The sequence below is a fragment of the Aedes albopictus genome, chromosome 2, assembly GCF_035046485.1.
Source record: "Aedes albopictus strain Foshan chromosome 2, AalbF5, whole genome shotgun sequence".
Classification (NCBI taxonomy): Eukaryota; Metazoa; Arthropoda; class Insecta; order Diptera; family Culicidae; genus Aedes; species Aedes albopictus.
The window spans coordinates 79,492,773-79,513,647 of NC_085137.1; the positions used below are offsets into that span (position 1 = coordinate 79,492,773).

Consider the following 20,875-nt stretch of genomic DNA (forward strand, 5'->3'; position numbering starts at 1 on the left):
TTTACTGCCAAAAAGTGATGTGAGTTTATTTTGTACACACACATACACACACACATACACACATACACACACACAGACATCACCTCAATTCGTCGAGCTGAGTTGATTGGTATATGTGAGTCGACCATCCGGGCCTTCTATCAAAAGGTCATTTTTGGAGTGAACATATAGCCTTTCCAGTACACTTAGTGTACGAGAAAGGCAAAAACATTAAAAATTATTTCAAGGTGTTGATCAATTTGAATTCAACATGAACTAATGTTACTTTAGAGGGCTAAAAAATTGTTTTCTCATTTTTTCGAAGTTTATTTTTAAGCTGAATAGAGTTCCTTTCAGCGACACAAGTGTACTTTTTGTGAACTCAAGTTCGGATAATTACTTAAAAAGAGAGCTGAATAGAATGCTTTTCATCTTCCTTCGAATAGCTGATTAAGCCCAAACATGCTATTTTATCCGAACTTTTTGTTGCTTGGGTCATTTCATAATACTTATAGTGAATTCAAATCACGTTATTTATAGCTTTTCCCATTTTCAACAAAGATTGTCGTTAACAAATCGCAATTATGATTGATATGCAATTGCATTTGCAACTTTTGCAGAAACATTTTACATTTTCAGCGATTGTGATTTCCGATGAACGGAAAAGCGATTTCACTTGCACATTCTTATGCGATATGTGGTTATCTGGGGACCAGCTATGGCAGATTATGCACCAATACGGACTCCCGGATAAACTGATACGATTGATCAAGGCGACGGCGAATCGAGTGATTTGCTGAATTCGAGTATCAGGGACACTCTCGAGCCCCTTCGACTCTCGCAAAGGGTTACGGCAACGTGTTGGTCTTCCGTGCTTGCTGTTCAACATTGCTTTAAAGGGTTTAATAAGTAGAGCAGGGATAAACACGAGTGGGACGATTTTCACGAAGTCCGTTCAGCTGCTTGGTTTCGCTGATGGCAAAGGGCTCCAGGGAAGGATCACCGCGCCCGCCACCCCGAATTTCTATCGACGTTGATGAAATCGAGGCGATTTAAGAATTCGTGTACTTAGGTTCACAGGTGACCATTGACAACGATTACATGAGCATGAGCAATGAGCATAGATGACCACACAATTCGTAGTTGCTACTCCGTGATTGGCCAGAGCAATCGAAATTGCACAAGAAACCAATGAATAGAGCTTGGGACTAGCTTACTATTCTCAATGTGCACAGTTCGAGAGCTCTCTATTTTAGTAAGGTCAATGACGGCGCCGGCCACGTCCTCCCATTGAGGATGGGAGGGAATGTTAGTGAGACAAACGTTGTTATAAAGACCGCAAATCGTTGCTCTACACGTTTGTCTCAGGAAGGAATTTTTGTTAGTAGGGTAGGATACATTGTCAATCTGGGAGTCACCTATGGTTGGTGATGTAATTTCACAATGGATCAATAAACACTAACTTTCGCGCACAATCGTCCACTCTTCTATACGAAAACATATCTAATAAAAGAAATCTTGTCACGCGTCTCCACCCTTTCAGGGTGTAAGAGACACATTATACCGTGACGTTACAATGTTTTGATGCCTTTTCTATCAGATTTTCCACTATGGCTTGTAAACTCGACCGTAAACCCGCAAATATTATTGCATATTCGGATTACTAATAAAATTTCCAATAGGTATGATCTGTTGAACAGTCAGTTTTTGTCGGAAAAGTATGTTAAAAATGTGAATGAAATTTTACAAGCAATCCGAATATGCAAAAATATTTGAGAGTTTACGGTCGAATTTACGAGTTATAGTGAAGAATCTGACCAAAAAGGCGTCAAAACGTTGTAACGTCACGGTAGAATGTGTCAAGTAGGTGGAACGGAACCAACGAATTGAATGATTCTATGAGAAGTGCAGAGCGATTATGGAGAAGAACAGAGCACGGGTGGTAATGCTGCAGCATGGAATACGACGGAACGTAAGACGATACAAACAAAGGCGGACCCACCCTCTTTCAGGAGAAAAAAAAAAATCGCAGCCTGGAAGAATCTGAGTGTGTTCGAGAAACTGGAACTGTAGTGCCATTCTCAAGAAACACGGAAGCACTATTAGATGCTCAAAGCATTCCGCAACGGCTTCGTTGATATGCAGCTGAGCTCATCAAATTGGGCCAAGAAAAGTTACCTGCACCACCGGAGCTACGGTGCCAGTTGGCCATCTCCGTCCCCTGAAGGCACAGAACTAAACTCGGTTTCACTTAGAATAAGTCATCGGATAGACATAGCCCGAAGTTCACGGCAGGTTTAGATGGCGTTTAGTTGTTCATCCAATTCCAACCGAAGGAGATATACAGGGGATGGCCAAAATGTTTGGGATAGGCAACTTTTTTTCTCCAACAAAAAAATTCAACATGCTGTAACTTTTCATAGAGTGAATGAAAAAATCTCAAATTTTGACTGTTTTTCAACCTATTATATGTGCATCATTGGTACAAATTTGGGCTCGATTGCATAGTTTTTCGCGAAATAAGAACCGTTCGAGTGAAACACTATTATTGAGACAACTAATTTTTGAACTGTCATATCTCGGAAACCAGTGAACCGAATTGAATGATTTTTTTAATGTTCATCAACAATATATTGATACTTAATACGACGTTATAAAATGTAATATTTTCTCACGGCGAATGAAGTTACACCGGGTTGAAATTTTTACACATATAGAGAAAAATAAGTCAAATTTACAATACCACACAAAAATTACTAAATGTGTTCTTCCTTCAATCTAAATAGGCTCCAATATATCTGATTAGAGATAACTTGAGAACAGAAGTGGAAAATCTTTGGATATCAACACTAAAATTTATTGACATTGACGTAAAAAAAATACATTTTTTCGAGAAAAATCCAAAAAGTGTCAATCTATAATAACTTTTTTCAACGTTCAAAAAGTATCTATGTTTTAATAGTTTGTGAAGCGTTTGTATATTGTTAGTGTACGTTCAAAATTTCATTCAATTCGGTTCACTGGTTTCCGAGATAGGATAGCTCAAAAATGATTTGTCTAAAAAATAGTGTTTTACCCGAACGGTTCTAACTTTGCGAAACATCAATCAATCGAGCCCAAATTTGTACCAATGATGCACATATAATAGGTTGACAAACAGTCAAAATTTGAGATTTTTTGATGCACTCTATGAAAAGTTATAGCATGTTGAACTTTGTTGTGAGAGAAAAAAAGTTGCCTATCCCAAACATTTTGGCCACCCCCTGTAGATTGTGAAAAGGAACAAACCATGTGCATTAGTGGAATCGAGTTCAATTCTGTGCCTTCAGGGGGGCGGAGATGATCAACTGGCTCCGTATCTTGGAGGAAAGAAGCACCCGTCTAGTGAATTGAGAGTCATTGGTTCAATTCCCACCACGTGTATTTCTTTTCATAATTCAAATCTCAATTTGTTCATCAAACACGTGTTTCTGTTGTGTGTATGAATGTTAAAGCAATCAAACGTTGTAATTTCCACTCGGCTTGGTTGGCCTGAGCAAAAATCGAGAAATTGATAAATGTAGGTCGTCCTAATGAACACCCACAGATTTTTTCCCAGAAAGTTCTTGACAGATGGAAATTGATTTACTATTTTGTATAGCTTGGGGCTTGGAATTCTGGGCGTAAAACCCTGATACCCGAAGGTAAAGCGTGCATTTAACTGAAACGTTGAGGAATCATTTCGTGTAAAAAAAACCTTTTAAATCTGATGAGATTCGAGATAAAACCAACGTAGTTACAACATCAAAGGAAGTTTTTTAATCTGTATTAACGAGATTTCCACCCCCAGGCTAGTTCATCTCGGATCCCACACTTCTTCCCTACCGATTAAAAAACTCACATTCCGGGAGTGTATTGATAGTGAATACATTGTGAGTTATCAAAAAACGATGCAATGCTGCACACAAACGCACTGCAGAAACATGGACATTTGTTTCACGTGTTTAAATTGTACTTTTTAAACGGATGTTGAAAATATGAGCTTAAAAATCACTAAAATAAAAAGTTTTATAATTACCCAATCACTGAGAAACACGAAGATACCTGTGCACTATTGTTGGCAGTAGAATAATTACAACTTCTTTTCACTTACCCTTGGCTTCTTAGCGTACGGACCAGTTCGTACATCACGGATGGTAGCTATGTCTAGAAAGTACATTTCATGGTTTTGGTCCACCCAGTACAGGTAGAAACCTTTGGCGTCCACTCGCACTGTTACCGGTGTGCCGGTGCAGGATTCCTGTAGAAGAGAAAAAGGCGTTTCATTAGACTTGTTTTATATTTTTTTGATAATATGTATAATCTCTGTGTGGTTACAATAATTTTCCACCCAAAGTGTTTTATTTTAGAAATCGATCAATAATAGCTGAAAATGTTAACAAAAACTTTTCGATTCACCTTTAGCATACATGATCACTGACCATCCCAATACACGAATTCGGGACAAATCCAATAACAGAAACACGGTGAAAACTATATATATGATTCCACGGAAGAAAGATAACTCCACGCCAGCAAACATTGTTTATTTCCTACTGACGGACGTCCACATCAATCTGCGGAGCTGTCGAAATAAACCTTTTATCGATAACTAATGTTTCAGCGCCGGCCCGAATGGCAACTCTCTAACAGCTGGGCGGTGATGGGAGTGGCATAAACAATCCATAACCGTCACGCTGCTGGACTACCTACCCCGCAAAAAACTGAAGGTGAAAGATGAAACCGGTACGCATTCTGGCGTTTTACCCTTCTTACACCCATAAGAAGGGTATAAATACCGCTTGGAAAACCGACTTTCGATCCGAGGCCCGCAGGGCCGAGTCACATATACCAATCAGCTCAGCTCGACGAATTGAGCAAATGTCTGTATGTGCGTGTGTGTGTGTATGTGTGTGTGTATGTGTGTGTGTATGTATGTTACAAAAAAATGTCACTCACGGTTCTCAGCCGTCTGTTGACCGATTTGAGTTCTCTTGGAAGCAAATGAAAGCTACTACATCCTAGTAGAACGCTATTGAATTTTATTTTGATTGGACGTTCGGTTACCGAGATATCTTTCAAAGAGTGCTAGGGAGTAGTACAACTTAATTATTTTAGATATTTTTGACAAAGTGTATCACCATAAATTTCTCAGCCGTCTATCAACCGATTTGGGTTCTTAAGGCCCCAAACGAAAGCTACTACATCCTAGTAGAACGTTATTGAACTTTTTTTTTTGATTGGACGTTCGGTTACCGCGATATCTTTCAAAGAGTGCTAGGGAGTAGTACAGCTTAATTATTTTAGATATTTTTGACAAAGTGTATCACCATAAATTTCTCAGCCGTCTATCAACCGATTTGGGTTCTTAAGGCCCCAAACGAAAGCTACTACATCCTAGTAGAACGCTATTGATTTTTTTTTTGATTGGACGTTCGGTTACCGAGATATCTTTCAAAGAGTGCTAGGGAGTAGTACAACTTAATTATTTTAGATATTTTTGACAAAGTGTATCACCATAAATTTCTCAGCCGTCTATCAACCGATTCGGGTTCTTAAGGCCCGAAACGAAAGCTACTGCACCCTAGAAGAACGCTTTTGAATTTCATTCCGATTGGACATTTTGTAACCGAGATATCTTTCGGGGAGTACTTTGGAGTAATACAACTTAACTTTTTAAGAGGTCTTTGACAAAATGCTTCATAATAAATGAATCAGCCGTGTGTCAATCGATTTGAGTTCTCTCAGCATCAAATGAAAGCTACAGCATCCAAGTAGTATGCTATTAAATTTCATGCCGTTTGGACATTTTGTTTCCGAGATATCTTTCCACGAGTACTAAGGAGTAATGAAATTTACGCTTTTGAGAGATTTTTGATAAAATGTATCATAATACATTGCTCAGCCATCTGTCAACAGATTTTTTATGATCATATTTGGTTACACAAGTTAGTTATACATGAAAATGCAATTGCATCAAATACATAAAAGCTACTATCTCTTTGTAATATTTGAGCTTAATAAACAGTAGCAAAAATATCACGGAATGTATGTAGGAAAAGCCTTTTTACCCTTCTTACACCCATAAGAAGGGTATAAATATCGCTCGAAAAACCGACTTTCGATCCGAGGCCCGGAGGGCCGAGTCTCATATACCAATGAACTCAGCTCGACAAACTGACCAAGTGTATCATAATAAATATTTCGACCGTTTGTCAATCGATTTGGGTTCTCTTGGCACCAAATGAAAGCTACAGCATCCTAGTAGATCGCCCAGAAATTTTATTTCGATTGGACATTTGGTTACAGAGATATCTTTCGAAGAGTACTTCGGATTTATACAACTAAACCTTTTGAGATTTTTGACCGAAAGTATCATAATAAATATCTTAGCCGTCTGTCAACCGATTTCGGTTATCCTGGCACCAAATGAAAGCTACAACATTCTAGTAGAACCATATACAATTTTATTAGGATTGGACATTTGGTTACCGAGATATCTTTCAAAGAGTACTTGGGAGTAATACAGGTTAACTTTTTGAGAGATTTTTTACCAAGGGTACCATAATAAATATCTCAGCCGTCTGTCAACCGATTTGGGTTCTCTAAGCACCAAATTAAAGCTACAATATGCTTGTATAAGGCCCTGAAATTTTATTTCGATTCGACATTTGATTACTGAGATATCTTACGAAGAGTATTTCAATAAATTCTTTTTTTTATTATATTCACTGTTATCTTGCATTTGTTTTTGACCAGTCTATGGGAAATTATTTTTCAATAAATGATGCTGACCTCATACAAAGTGTATACTAGCAGGTTATTGTTTTCAACAAAATTATAAATAACAAATTAGAAATACACAGGAATTTTATGGAAACTAACAATATGTTAAATGAAAGTTTTGAAGAACCAGACAGCCAAAATAACTAGCTAATGCCAAAACTGATTAACTTAGTAGATATATAATTTTTGTTGTTTTTACACCATAACCATGAATACAAGGTACTTCGGAGCTAATTTAATTGACTAATTTAGACAAAGTGTATCTCGCTGATTTTCTTACCCATTTGTTAATCGATTCAAGATCTTTTAGCAGTTAATAAAAGATACAAAATTCCAGATGCCAAATCCACAATATTTTCTAGAACTTTTGGTCAATTCCACAAAACAAATATGTTAAATACAAATAATACAACAATAATTTTAATAAGTGTAAGAAGGGTTCTGTTCACCATAGGTGGATTAAATCGGGTTTTTTTTTTCGTTGAAGATTATGGTACAAAAGCGATAGCTGGTATTTCAATTCCGATAAACAATTGCTTCTACATATTTTGCTGGGATAAAAAAATGATGCAAGACGTTGTTTTCATTTCGTATTATCTTTGGTATGTCAGTAATTGATCTATAAGGTCATTAGTGTGAAAGCGTTTGGCGATTATTGTTATTATTAATCTGAACCCCAATCAAAGTATTACCGAACGATTCGCGAGAACAAACATTCGAATAAAACGCGATTGATTGACCCATGTTTTTGTAAAAGAAATTTCTATCATTAACCAGTATCATTTGTAACAAACCCAAATATTTTTTAAATTAAATGAAAAACTCTGATTTATCTTAATCACACACTAAGAAGGAATCTAAATTGGACCGTTACAAATATCGATCCACCATCTTTCCCATATAACTGAAATAATTCAAATTTAATTTCCACGCAATCTCGCACACTTCACTACGAGAGGACCTTCAGCAGTTCCTTTCCAGTCCCCACTTTTACCTGGTAAACACATCCGGCGGAGATGGACCCCACTTCGCTGTCTCCCGTTTCATTTCGAAAAGCGATGTACCGAGAGAAAGCTACGTTGTGCTAATTGAATCAGGCCAGCACTTTGAACAATGGTACCACCCATCACACTTTGCCATCTGTCAGTTACACACCTCGCGGAGATTCGTCATCATTTTGAACCACTCAGTACCTGCGTCGAGCTTAATAGAATATGAATTTGAAATATGCATCTGATTTATGTTGCTTGTTTATTAGGGTGATTCGTTCCGATTTCAATGCAAAAGGAGTTGTCTTTTGAGTAATTCGTATGAGTGAAGAATCCAACGAACATCATGTGCTTAGAAATAAAACCATAAATCCCTAGTTTTTATTCAATGCAACTCAATAGCCACTATAAGGCCACTCTAGTCCCCCCGATTCCTCACGACGATCCACCAAAACTGTTGCAACTTGACTGCGCGCTGTCAGTTTCATGTTGCGGAAAATAGCGGCATTTATATCACAATCATGCACATCAAATTGACATTAATGTAAGCATTTTACACATCCCACGGCGATGGCAACAACGATGACACGGGCAACGATATGATGGTAGCAAGCAGGCAGCAGCCATCCCACGCCCACTATACCCTAACGCCTAGCATGAACTATACCTTCATACCTTATACGTACACACATCTGCCTAGCTTCTGGTAGTCGAAGTCGAAGAATGAAGCTTTCAACAACAACCACCAACGGCGCGAACGATAGTGTTTCGCTTTGCTTCGGTACCGCTCCATTGGGATGATGGTAAAATTTAATAAATGTTTAATTTTGTGTCGTACGGGACGAAACTGGTAGCTAGTGGGTACGTGTATGCTTCCAAAGACCAAAGGGGATGAATGCTGGGGAATTCCCGGATATCCGGTGAGAGTAGTATGCCACGGTAGAATTTCCAGCACTCTGAGAGCATCAAATATGGATTTGGCGAAGCGTTTTTTTTTTTTTTTAATTTAGAGCAAGTGACCTAACATCTGCCCCCTCCCCCTAGATATGTTGATTTATTCTTTGTCATTCTCTTTGTTTCATTACTCAATTTGTAGTATACAATGCAATGCCGGGGTCAAATGCAAAAAAAAAATGCTGGCTTTTTTTCAAATCCGAATTTATCAGTGAAAATATTATAAGACATAATCTACAAAAGCACGCCGCAATACTCGGTTTGTGGCTGTCGCTCCCAATCCTCGGTCGCGCCCATTGTGCTCTCTGCGCTCCACGCCTTCTTGTGCCAACCGGATCAGTAGCGAACACCAACTTTGCAGGTTTGTTATCCGGCATTCTTACAAAATGCCCTACCCACATCGTATCCTTCCGGCTTTGGTCACCTTCTGGATGCTGGGTTCACCGTAAAGTAAATACAACGAGCTCGCGGTTCATCGTTCTCCGTCACACACCGTTCTCCTGCACATCGCCGAAGATCGTACTTAGTACTCGTCGCTCGAAAACTCCTAGTGCTTGCAGGCCCTCATCGATCATGGTGCATGTCTCGTGTCCGTAGAGGATCACCGGTCTTATTAGCGATTTGTACATGGTGCATTTGATGCGTGGGTAAATCTTTTTAGATCGCAGCTCGTAGATCTAAAGCTCGTAGTAGGCTGGACGGCCCGACTTCCGCTGATGATGTGCCTTCGAATTTCACGACTCACATTGTTGTCAGGTGTCAGCAAGGATCCGAGGTAGACGAATTCCTCCACCACCTCGAAGGTATCCCCGTCTATCGTAACATTACTCCCCAGGCGGATCCGGTCGTGTTTGGTTCCGCCTACCAGCATGTACTTTGTTTTTGAGGCATTCACCACCAGGCCGACCTTTGCTGAGAACCTTGTTCAAGAGTAGGCATGGATGGTGAAGATCTGGTCCGTTGTCCACCGGCCGTCGATGAAGCCGGCTTGATAACTTCCTATGAACTCGTTCGTTTTAGGTGACAGACGACGGAAGATGATCTGGGATAGCACTTTGTAGGCAGCCTTCGAAATGGCGATCGCGCTGAAGTTCTCACTTTCCAAATGGTAGCCTTTCTTGTGAATTGGGTAGATTACCCCTTCCTTCCACTCCTCTGGGCGTTGTTCGGTTTCCCAGATCCTGACTTTTAATCGTGACGTAAAGAGGCGTACTGCAGCTGCGAATATGGCTTTTTACGGATTGCGTAATGAGTTTAGGTCCCGTAACTTGCAAACGTAAACAAAATTCTTTGTGGGGTTTTTCGTCACCGTTGAATTTTATGTTTCGAGATTTGTTGATTTTTTTCACCGAAAACGTAAACAAAATTCGCTTTATATAAGACGCAGATTATTGCGATTGCCCGTTGGCGTGAACGTTAAAAGAGGTAGACCGAAAAACTTTTGGAGATTTTAAGCGCAGAAGATTCTCGGTGGGAAACAAGAAAATGTAGTGTGGCGCAGACGCATGAATCGCGAGTTGTACCAAGTGTACAAAGATGCGAATATTGCACTGAAAAAATATTTTGTTGCATTGTACGAAATCGCTCGTCCGGTTTACGAATGCCATTCGTTGTTTTCTGCAACGAAAAGATTCGTAGTGTCCCTGAGTTCGTTTCGTAAAAAAGATCACTCCGACACAATAACACAGATTTTTTCTGTCTTTTTTTTGTCGGACCGACATACACTGTGGTGCATAATTGATCGGACAAACGCCGATTTTCATACAAAATGGCCAAGTTTAAGATGCTGTAACTATGGTTTGCTTTGTTGGATTGAGCTCAATTTTTGACACGGAACTACAAATATGCTGAATTTTGTGTATACAAAGTATAAAATGTTTTCGTTCACATGTCTGGGCGTGGCAAGGCGTTGAAAAAATTGCAAAAGTGATCGGACAGCGGTACCCCTTTGATTTACACGCGTGCCGCTGTCCGATCACTTTTGCAATTTTTTCAACGCCTTGCCACGCCCAGACCTGTGAACGAAAACATTTTATACTTTGTATACACAAAATTCAGCATATTTGTAGTTCCGTGTCAAAAATTGAGCTCAATCCATCAAAGCAAACCATAGTTACAGCATCCCAAACTTGGCCATTTTGTATGAAAATCGGCGTTTGTCCGATCAATTATGCACCACAGTGTAAATCATGTTGAAAAAAAAAATAGCACGCGTATATCAGCTTGGTTTTCACAGGCTCTGAACACGTATCTTCTGATTGAGACCTACCAGTGCTAGACATCCATCTGTAGGCGCTTGTTGAAACCGTTCGGAAACAACCAGAACGCTTTCTCCTCTGATTCAATTTGTAAATAACTTTTACTTCCAACTGAGAGCATGCTTCCTTTCCTCTTCTCGCACACGCACCGTCATGTGCACATGAAAACAGGTTGCTTTGTTGTCTCTGCGCTCCACTCAAACATCAGCGATGACTGCCAAACTTTGTTGCATTCTGCGAAGCGAAATTTTCTTTTTACGCATGGTTAGTAAAAAACGTTTGACATTTGTTTGTTTTGTTTCATTCTACAAAGCGGGAGCTAAAATCTACGAATGAGCAAGCTTAGCGTCTGTCGGATTCGTGATTTCGTACATGATACAACTCCATTTGTACTGTTTCAGCGTGGTGGTACGAATGGACCGTACATTTTACGCAAATTGCTTTCAATTTACGAAAACTGGTTTTACGAAGCATATTCGTTGAGCTTTTACGAAAGTATTTTATCAGTGTGTGAAACTTATAAAATACGACAGACTTCTGTGGGCTGGACGCGTAGTGTGAATGTCAGAAGAAAGACTATTGAAAACAATATCCAGCAGAAAACCAGGTAGAGGTCGGCGACTTCGTGGGCGGCCTCGAACATGCTTGCTGCACGCGGTTGAAGAAGATCTGCGATCCCAACACGTTCGGGGAACTTAGAGAAACATCGCCCAAAGCCAAACCCAATACCGAGGACATTTGTAGCCAACTGGATCGAAGACAGCAGGTGAAATACTCTAGCATAACGGTTCAAGTTACATACATTCGTACATAAGAGTTGCTGAAAACACTTCTGGTGAAATATTTGTAGAAACTTCTGGTGAAAAATCTGTAGAAAAAAATGAGATCAATATCTGCAGGAATACTGGAGACATTTATGCATTATTAACTGGGGGCTTTTCAAGCACTTCATGGGAAACTTTCTAGAGGAACTGTGAGGGTAATATTTAACCCTCTAATACCCAAATTTTTGATTTTGATCTAAATATCATTTTCCGTCATCTAAAATCGATTTAAGCATGTTTTGGAAGACGATTCTTTTTAATTCTCGGTTTTGTAAATTTTGGTTTTTGATTTTTCTAATTTTTATTTTTGAACATTCACCCACTTTTATATTTTTCTTGGAAGCCTTTTCGGGATGCGGATTTTTGGAGACGAAAACATTTTAAGATTTCATGACTATTGTTGAGATATTAATATTTTAATTTTTTTTCATGGACAATTTTACTTTCCGTGTTATTTTAAGGAAAATAATTTAAGAGTGTATTCGACTGCCTTAAACTATTTTACTATGATAGAATGATTTGGGAAAAATTTAAATATGTGATTTGTAACGATTCAATACAAAATAAACAATGACTTCTGAAAGGTGACTAAAACATCAATTTTTCAATGATTTAAAAAAATGTAAATACGCTCTAAAAGAGACCAAAAACCATTTTGAGAAATTCAGAACAGTCCTAAATGTTAGCCAAAAATATAAAAATTTTGATTGGCCACGAAACAAAAATTACAAAAATGCTCAAACTATACCCCGTCTAAAGGCGGGGTTGGGTATTAGAGGGTTAAAGCAACTCCTGGAGTAACTTCTAAAGGAACGCCTTCTTCAGAAACCCTTGAACCCAAACCCCAAAATAATACTTGATATAAAACCGGCAACAACTTCTGAAGGAGCCCTTTGATGAAATTTCTAGAGGAATTCCTGCATGAACTATTAGAAAGATTTCTCGAGGTACTCCTTGATAACTTCGAGGGAATCCTTTTAAAATATGTAACAAAATACTTTGCAATTTGTAGAGGAACCCCTTGGGGATTTCCTACTTAAAATAATGAAGAAATTTCTAGCGCTAGAAAGATTGATAACAAGATTGTTCTCGAGCCACTTAAGTTTAATGGCGTGATCATTGATTCAGTTTTATTCTATTGGATGAATATTTAAATTTCAATTCCATTAAACAAAATGTGAATGAGAAGAAAAGCAGATAATTTGCAGTGGTTGATGATGAAGCTGTGAACATACCGCTTTAAATTCTCATTACCACCTGAATATTGGAGTGAATTATTCTACCCCACCGGCACATCTCACACCATTTCTCCCTACACGTTTGCCAATTGGCAAACAGATGCAAAAATAGCACTGCTTGTATCCTATCGGCCCCAGGCGCACACATACATGTTCCAAAAAATATGAACCATAGTTATACGAATACTCACCACCCACCGGGATAGCAGGACTTTTTCGAAACCACAACCGATTGCATCATGCTACGAAATTTAAGCAGGACACAGCGATTCAACGGTGAATGTTTTCATACACAACATAAGTGACTTTCCATGGAAAACGTGTTGTTCGTTCCTGCTCCAGCAGGAAGGCAAGGCCCGAATTCACATGGATTCGTTGTGACGTAGCCAATGGAACTCCTCCACGGTACAGCGCGATGCAACCCCGGGCGCATATGAAGCAAACTGCACAAATATCAAATAACATGCTGGATAAACATTTCCTACTGATTTATGTCTGTTTCAGGCGGAAGCTACAATTCAGTGCACTTCATTTAATTTTTTCCCCATTCTCGTTTCTCTCGGATCCTTAATGTGAATGCAGAGGATTTTTTTATTGGCGGTAGACAAGAATATGTGTTTGTGGAAATTTATTACGTAAAATTACTGCGATGGTTAACATTCGAGTCAGTGCAATGATTTGTTCCGTTCGAAATGGTTTTTGATTTTGATGAGTACATATGCGCCAAATGCCTGATCATTCAGAACTTTATTGACTTAGAAGCAATAATGAGGTAGCGTACATGATGAGTATTAAGGAGAAATTATCGTGAACCAGTTTTGTTAATGAATGGTCCTTCATTTACGGATCGCAGATCATAGCAGTTATAAGCGAGTATCATGAACTTCACTCAGCTCGGTTAGGAAACGTACAGCTATGTTGCACTGATTGTGCTGAATGTGTCCAGAATCGATTTTCGGTATGGGCTTCTGGAATGGTCCGCAATTGCAATTCATTTAGTTTACTCGATTATGAATGAGCTGAAACTATAATGTATTTTGCAAAATAAAAGTTCTCTGGGAATGCATATCTCGCGTCGCGTTTCGTGATTGTCGTGTTTGTTCTTACGTTAGCACTAAGTACACAAATTAAAAGTGGAATGCATAGGAATATAGGAACTTCTACAGTGGTTTCTTGAAGTTCTTCAGAACAATGTGTTTTGAAGACTACATGTTTCTGTGCAGCTTTCAAACATTCGTCTAGAAGTTTTACAAAAAGCTCCTTCTGATTGCTTGAGAATCCCTCCATTGATTTCTTTTGCTAATCCTCTCTAAGGTTCATAAAAAAATCAAAAAATATTCTAGGATTTTTGTCTTTATTTAAAAGATAGTTCATAAATTTATTTCCAAGTTCATATCAGTTCTTTTTTTTTCTAATGCTAGTGATAATGCTAATATTCGAATTGCCACTAACATTATATCCTTTTCGGGACGAAGCACAAAAAAGTGAAATTTTCATACAAATGGCTCAAGTTCGACACTCCAGGAATCTTATATTTCTCAAAGAAACAACATGTGTTGTTCCGCATTTCGAAGAACTACTCTTCAACTTTCGATTTCTAGTTCTGATAACCTTGATAAATCCGAAAAAATGCGACAGATAAAACTTTTTCATGGTTTACGAATTTTGTCCACTTTTTGTTAAACTTGTTGTTGTAAATCTCACATGCAATGTAAACAAAAGTTTGTTTACACACAGGCTCTATCCCATTTGGAAATGCCGTTTGGTATAATGCCATTTGGCATAAAATCCATTTGGCATAATGGTCATTTGGCATAATGGCCATTTCGGCACCTACATTTCAAAAGGGCGTAACTGCTTTTGCAACCAATGCCTTCTCACAGAGCTGTGGGTCGTATTTCATTCATCTCACGCAATTCACATCCATTAATCGAAAGAGGAGGATTTTATCTTTCTATTTGTGCTAGTGGATTACTCGAGAGGGATGGGATACGCTACACAGCTTTGTGAGAAGGCATTGGTTGTAAATGCAGTTACGCCCTTTTGAAATGTTGGTGCCGATTTGGCATAACAAATAATATGCACATTCTTACCAAGAAGACTGTTTTTCGTGTTATGCCAAACGGCATTATGCCAAATGGCATTATGCCAAATGGGGTAGAACCTACACACATGCAAGTATACATAACACAGCGCAACATTTTTAGTCTTAAGAGCAAACTTATGTGTCTCTGACAGATTTTGGACCGCTGAATCCGAATCCGGGGTCAGATATGCTCCAGCACGTCACAGGTTTGAGCTATACCTCAACTTATAGGGCAAAGCATGCGATTTTGGGCTTTTTTGGTTGCAAGCCTTCAAGCATGGACATATTTGTTTGAAGTATTCGAAGGGTAAATTGATCAATTAACATCTAAATTAACAACTCATGCAAAATATTCCGTTTTACCAAATCAAATTTGATAGATTTTAGCATTTTATGTTAGTAAGTAAACTTGCATGCAACTTTTGGATGGTGACTTGAATGGGGAATATCGTATCTAACATAAATCGCTTAAAACTATCAAATTTGACTTTGTAAAACGAAATATTCAGAGATGAACCAGCCCAGGGCTGAAAATCTCTTTAATAAAGACAAAAAAAAAAAAAAAAAAAAAACGAAATATTTTACATGAGGCGCAAAACTGTTATAGCTCCCCAGCATAATTGTGCTGGTTCGTCGCGAAAGGGATATACAAATGTAAAACGTTTCATTCAATTAATGCATTAACTTTTTTCTCTTAATTCAATGAAATAATTAAAATCATCACAATCATCGAGTCCCGTCAGCCTTATCCGTTCTCCGATGCCATACTCCGATGCACCCGTCCATTTACAAGACAGCAACGAGAAAATCCACAATTGAATGATATAGTAATCATTGGGAGAATAGAAGAGCAGGAAGCTCAGCTTGATGGAAGAGTTGATGTTGATTCAATTAGGAGCATCATATTGAGATCGCAATCTATGATGGTACGGTCATCGGGTGCTGTGGAATAGCTTTCAATCCGGCGTTGTTGACCCCAGTTCAATCAACTAATTACAACATCGTACGGTGGGGGCCAGTTAGGAATCATCGAGGAGCAATTTGTAAAATGCTTTTTTTTTTAAGTTGATTCCTAGATGTCCTAGAAGCAGTCCTGCGTTTGTTTTGAAAAATTTGATTTCTGGTGGCATACGAGAATCAACCAGAAACTCTGTTCAAATATTTGCCTAAAGTTTTGCTAATCTGTCTTCGTCTTCGTCGGCAAAATATTGGCAAAAACGGATGTAGTCAAAATCGGTTAAAAGCTGCCTTTTAGAAACTTCTTTGAAAAAATAGAAAATAGGGTCTGTGACCATTTTCCAGCGGGAGCTATTTTGAGTACTTGTTGCTGGGCATTTTTTTTTATTATTATCGTACAAATTGGACCAAAGGGTCTCAGATTTTCATGAAACTATTTCCACAGGCAGGGCTCATAGATATATGAACAAAAAACAATTGAGAAAAACTCAGGGTCGCCTATTTTCCTGGAAAACTATTTTAAAAAATCGTAACTGAAAACCGAAACATCGTAGAAATAAAGTAAATAAAAGCAAATTTTATCAGAAATTTAAAAAAAAATATGAACTGAACAAAGTTTTCCACAAAATCTGTGGAAAATTGAGAAAGTTCTTAAAAAATGCCGGAAAAACTATGACCGAGCTCGTGGAAAATTTTCAAAAAAAATATTTTTGAGAGGTTTATTTCATAAGCTTTAATTGCTTTTTGGTATGCAATTTTTTTCCGTTTTTGAGTTATGGCCAATTAGGTTTAAAAATGTCCAAATGTTCCATATAAGCCTTTTTTTGAAAAATCATATCTCAAGAATGAAGCATCGTAGAAACAAGTTTTTTTTTAATGAAAATAAAAGCAAAATTTCTCAGGAAACCAAAAAACAATTTCACGAAACTTTCCAACGTTGAGAAAATTTATAAAGGAAAGCCGGAAAAACTATGCCCAAATTCGTGGAAAATCTTCAAAAACATATTTTTGAGAAGGTGATATCATAAGCTTTGATCGCTGAAATTTTTGGGATGCACTTTTTTTTCCTGAGTTATGACCAATTTTGTGAAAAATGACCATGTAAGCCTATCTTCTTCTTCTTCTTCTTCTTCTTCTTCTTCTTCTTTTTGACGTAACGTCCTCACTGGGACAAAGCCTGCTTCTCAGCTTAGTGTTCTATGAGCACTTCCACAGTTATTAACTGAGAGCTTCCTCTGCCAATGACCATTTTGCATGTGTATATCGTGTGGCAGGCACGAAGATACTCTATGCCCAAGGAAGTCAAGGAAATTTCCTTTATGAAACATGTAAGCCTATATAATACATTAAAAAAAAGTTTTTTTTGAAAATTTTCCGCGAGTTCAAGCATAATTTTTCTGACTTATGAATTTTCTCAACGGTTGAAAATTTTGTGGAAAACTTTTTCTACTTCATATTTTTTTTTGATTTCTGAGAAATTTTGCTTTCACTTTCATTAGAAAACTTAGTTTGTACGATGCTTTGTTATGATTTTTCAAAAAAAAGGCTTATATGGCACATTTGGACATTTTTCAACAAAATTAGTCATAACTCATAAACGAAAAAAAAGTACATTCCAAAAATTTCAGCGAATAAAGCTTATGAAATAACCTTCTCAAAACCATTTTTTTGAAAATTTTTCACGAGTTCGGGCATAGTTTTTCCGGCTTTTCTTTGCGAATTTTCTCAACTGTGGAAAATTTTGTGGAAAACTTTGTTCAGTTTTATTTTTCTGAGAAAATTTTCGTTTATTTCCTAAAAAAAACTTTGTTTTACGATGCTTCGTTCTTAAGTTATGATTTTTAAAGTAAGCAGTATCACGGGAAAACAAAAAATCTACCTGAGTTTTCCGGGAAAATGGGCAACCCTGATTTTTTTCAATCGTTTTTTTTTTTGTTCATACATCTAGCTCTGCCTGTGGAAAAAGTTTCATGAAAATCTGAGATCCTTCGGCCCAAACCCGTACGGTAAAAAAATCCTCTGCTATTACTCTGTAAATTGTGATCCAATTGACTTGATTTTTGGAATGCATTGAGATATGTACTGTGAGTATCTAGCCATGTACAAAAATTCATGTCAATTGGTTCAAAACAGATTTAGTTATAGCAACAAGTGTCCAAAGTAAGTCACCCTGCCCAAATGGTCTCTATATTAACTTTATGACTAAAATGCCATAATTGTAGGTAATTTCATAAAAATGACATATGACATTAAAAAGGTTGACTGACAACTGAGACATCCCGTTTTGTGTGAAATGGGTTTCATATTTCACAGCATTTTTGAACTCGGCAAGCAGATAATCATTTTTAGTGTAGAAATATGCCCTTAGTTCGAAAGAAGCTTCGAAGCGAAAATAACGCAGTAGAGCCTAGAGTAGAACGGTTTTTTTCGCGACATCTCATACAGCTGGTGATTTGAAATCGATTTTTTTGTTAAAGTTGCTCAATAAAAAATGTACGCGGAAAATTCTGAAGTTCGCTAGCCGGAAAATGGTAAGTCAGTGCAAAAAGTAAACATTACAGTGCTCTTTTGGGGGTGTGAATTCATGGTCAGTTTTATAAGTGAATCTGGGAAATGTCAACGGCGATGAAAAACGATTCGACTACTACATGCTGCTTTGGTGCGGGTTTTTTTGTCATACGCAAAGCATGAGAAATTGTCACCTCATAAGTAAAGCGCAATTGAAACGTGAATTTTAGCGTACTTATTCGATTTTCAGTGCTATGGAGGCTGATTATTAAAAGTCTACATAATTCTGATTCTATCTAATGATTCATCGACATAGGTAAGTTGTTATATATGTATTTATTCGATATTCCCGTCTGATGTGACGGGAATTAGCGCATATGACGGGACAGATATCTTTAAATTTGGAAAAGAAACCATCACACAGCTTCGTAAAGTTTAACACAAAAGTACAAATCGGAACATCTATCAAACGAAGTGAGATTGGAATGTTACTCAAGTAGCATTCTCAGTCTTAATGGCCTGCAAGACAATCAGATTTGTGCTTTAAAAAAATGGGATAAATTGCAGGGCGGCCGTTGTCTCGACCATCTATGAATTCTTACAACTGTGTCTTTGTACCTCAAGCATGACAACTTTTTTTTTGCCTCCAAGGCAATGACAGGTTGAGAAGATGTCGAACTTATCATTTCTCCTGTGTCATTGTTACTCAAAATTGTTTTAGATTTTTGAAAATAAATATAAAGATTCTTTATACGAATCTGGGGCAGGGCTGACCCATCAAAATTCATCTAGACTGTCTTTTGAAAAGGGCTAACTTTTTTTAAAGTTTTAAAAGTTTTAAATATCGGTCCAGAAAGAACGAACTTAGGGTCTCGGAGCCATTAGTAATCACACGCTCCCAAATTCACCCTAATAGAAAACAAACGGTTGATTGCGTGACTTTTGTTTTCATACGTGCACACTGTTCCGTCTTCGACCTAACGCACTGGCCAATCGCGACCGAAACTATCGTTCTCAAGACGATCTATTCCCGATTCGCGCCTCTGGGGAGGGATTTCCACGGCCCAGAGTGAATAGTACGGTGATCGCACTAGTAATTAGTCCCGCACCGACGAGAGGTTTTCTTCACCACACTAAATGAACACTGGCGATTACTGAATAGAACACGTTTATTGCGACGAATATCGTGTATTTGCGACTGCTTTATTCGCGCACTCTGAGGAAACTCACTGGTGTTTCGAACTGAGCTATTCTCCTATCTCCGGGCTGCCGGAGATAGGTTGAGTGATTTGCTAAAAACGTTATTTGTATGCTGCGAGAATGAGAGGTCCGCTCGCGGTCCTCAGTTAGGCTGATATCCGTTGCAGAGCGGTTTGAATAGGTCTAATGAGTACAAATTCTACAATATTTTACATACCGGCCGCCTTGGAATACGCGGTATTTCAAAAGAGTGTCACAGAACTATACAATATTCTACTAGTCTACTAACTATGAAACTAATGGGTACAATCTATACATGGCAATATGATCTACATAAGGAATCAACGTTATGGAAGGCTGCGTTCGGTTGAGTTTCCAGGAACTCCAGCTTGCTAGCGAGACTTCATTCTCGTCGCCAGCAAAGTATTCTTCGGTTGCATAGACGGTCCACCGTTGTGGGTCGAATCCGACTACGCTGTCGGACTACAGAAGGAATGATCGACCTTTAGATCGGTCGCATCGGGATCCGGACGGGTGGCATTGAATCGGTGACATCGGACGGCTACGCGCGCCGGCGCAGCGACGTGGACAGAATAGACGACTGAAAAAGATGAGAAGCGATTTTTTACAAGTCAAGAACAATCTAAAAACGACTTCCCTGTCGCGGAGGCTTGCGCGCCTCCGCGAGCGCTCCTGCGCCGATGATGATGCGTTCGCCTGGTTGAACGTGGGTTGGGTTTCGAGAACTGCGTGGCATGGCTTCCTCCTAAATTGCCCCAGACTGACGATTGCACTGGTAGAAGATCGGTTGAACATCGAGCAAACATAGACACAGCATGTGCCTGATTCCGCGGCGTGGACAGCGCTGAACACGGAACCGGTCCGGGAATCTCCGGAGAGGGGGTTTCTGAGCTTCTAATTTGGCAGATCTGTCATCTGGGCAATCCAAAAGGTCGAGGAAGTGACGTGAGACTAACGATGACATCTTTCGTGGGTGGCTTCGCTGAACGGCCTCCGGGCCGTTGGAGAGGGTAGACTTAACTGGTGTGCGAGAGCCGGTTGGCCCCCGCAGGCGCCC

General features: G+C 38.7%; 1 protein-coding gene across 7 annotated transcripts in view; it reads right to left on the reverse strand.

The window, feature by feature from the left end:
• LOC134287642 (1-phosphatidylinositol 4,5-bisphosphate phosphodiesterase classes I and II) overlaps nucleotides 1-20,875 on the reverse strand; it is a 321,529-nt gene that overhangs the window by 161,283 nt on the left and 139,371 nt on the right. For all 7 annotated transcript variants that reach the window (XM_062849987.1, XM_062849988.1, XM_062849986.1 and 4 more), the window contains exon 4: nucleotides 4,112-4,258. In XM_062849987.1, the coding sequence (XP_062705971.1) occupies nucleotides 4,112-4,258 (147 nt within the window). The remainder of the gene's footprint in view (nucleotides 1-4,111; nucleotides 4,259-20,875) is intronic.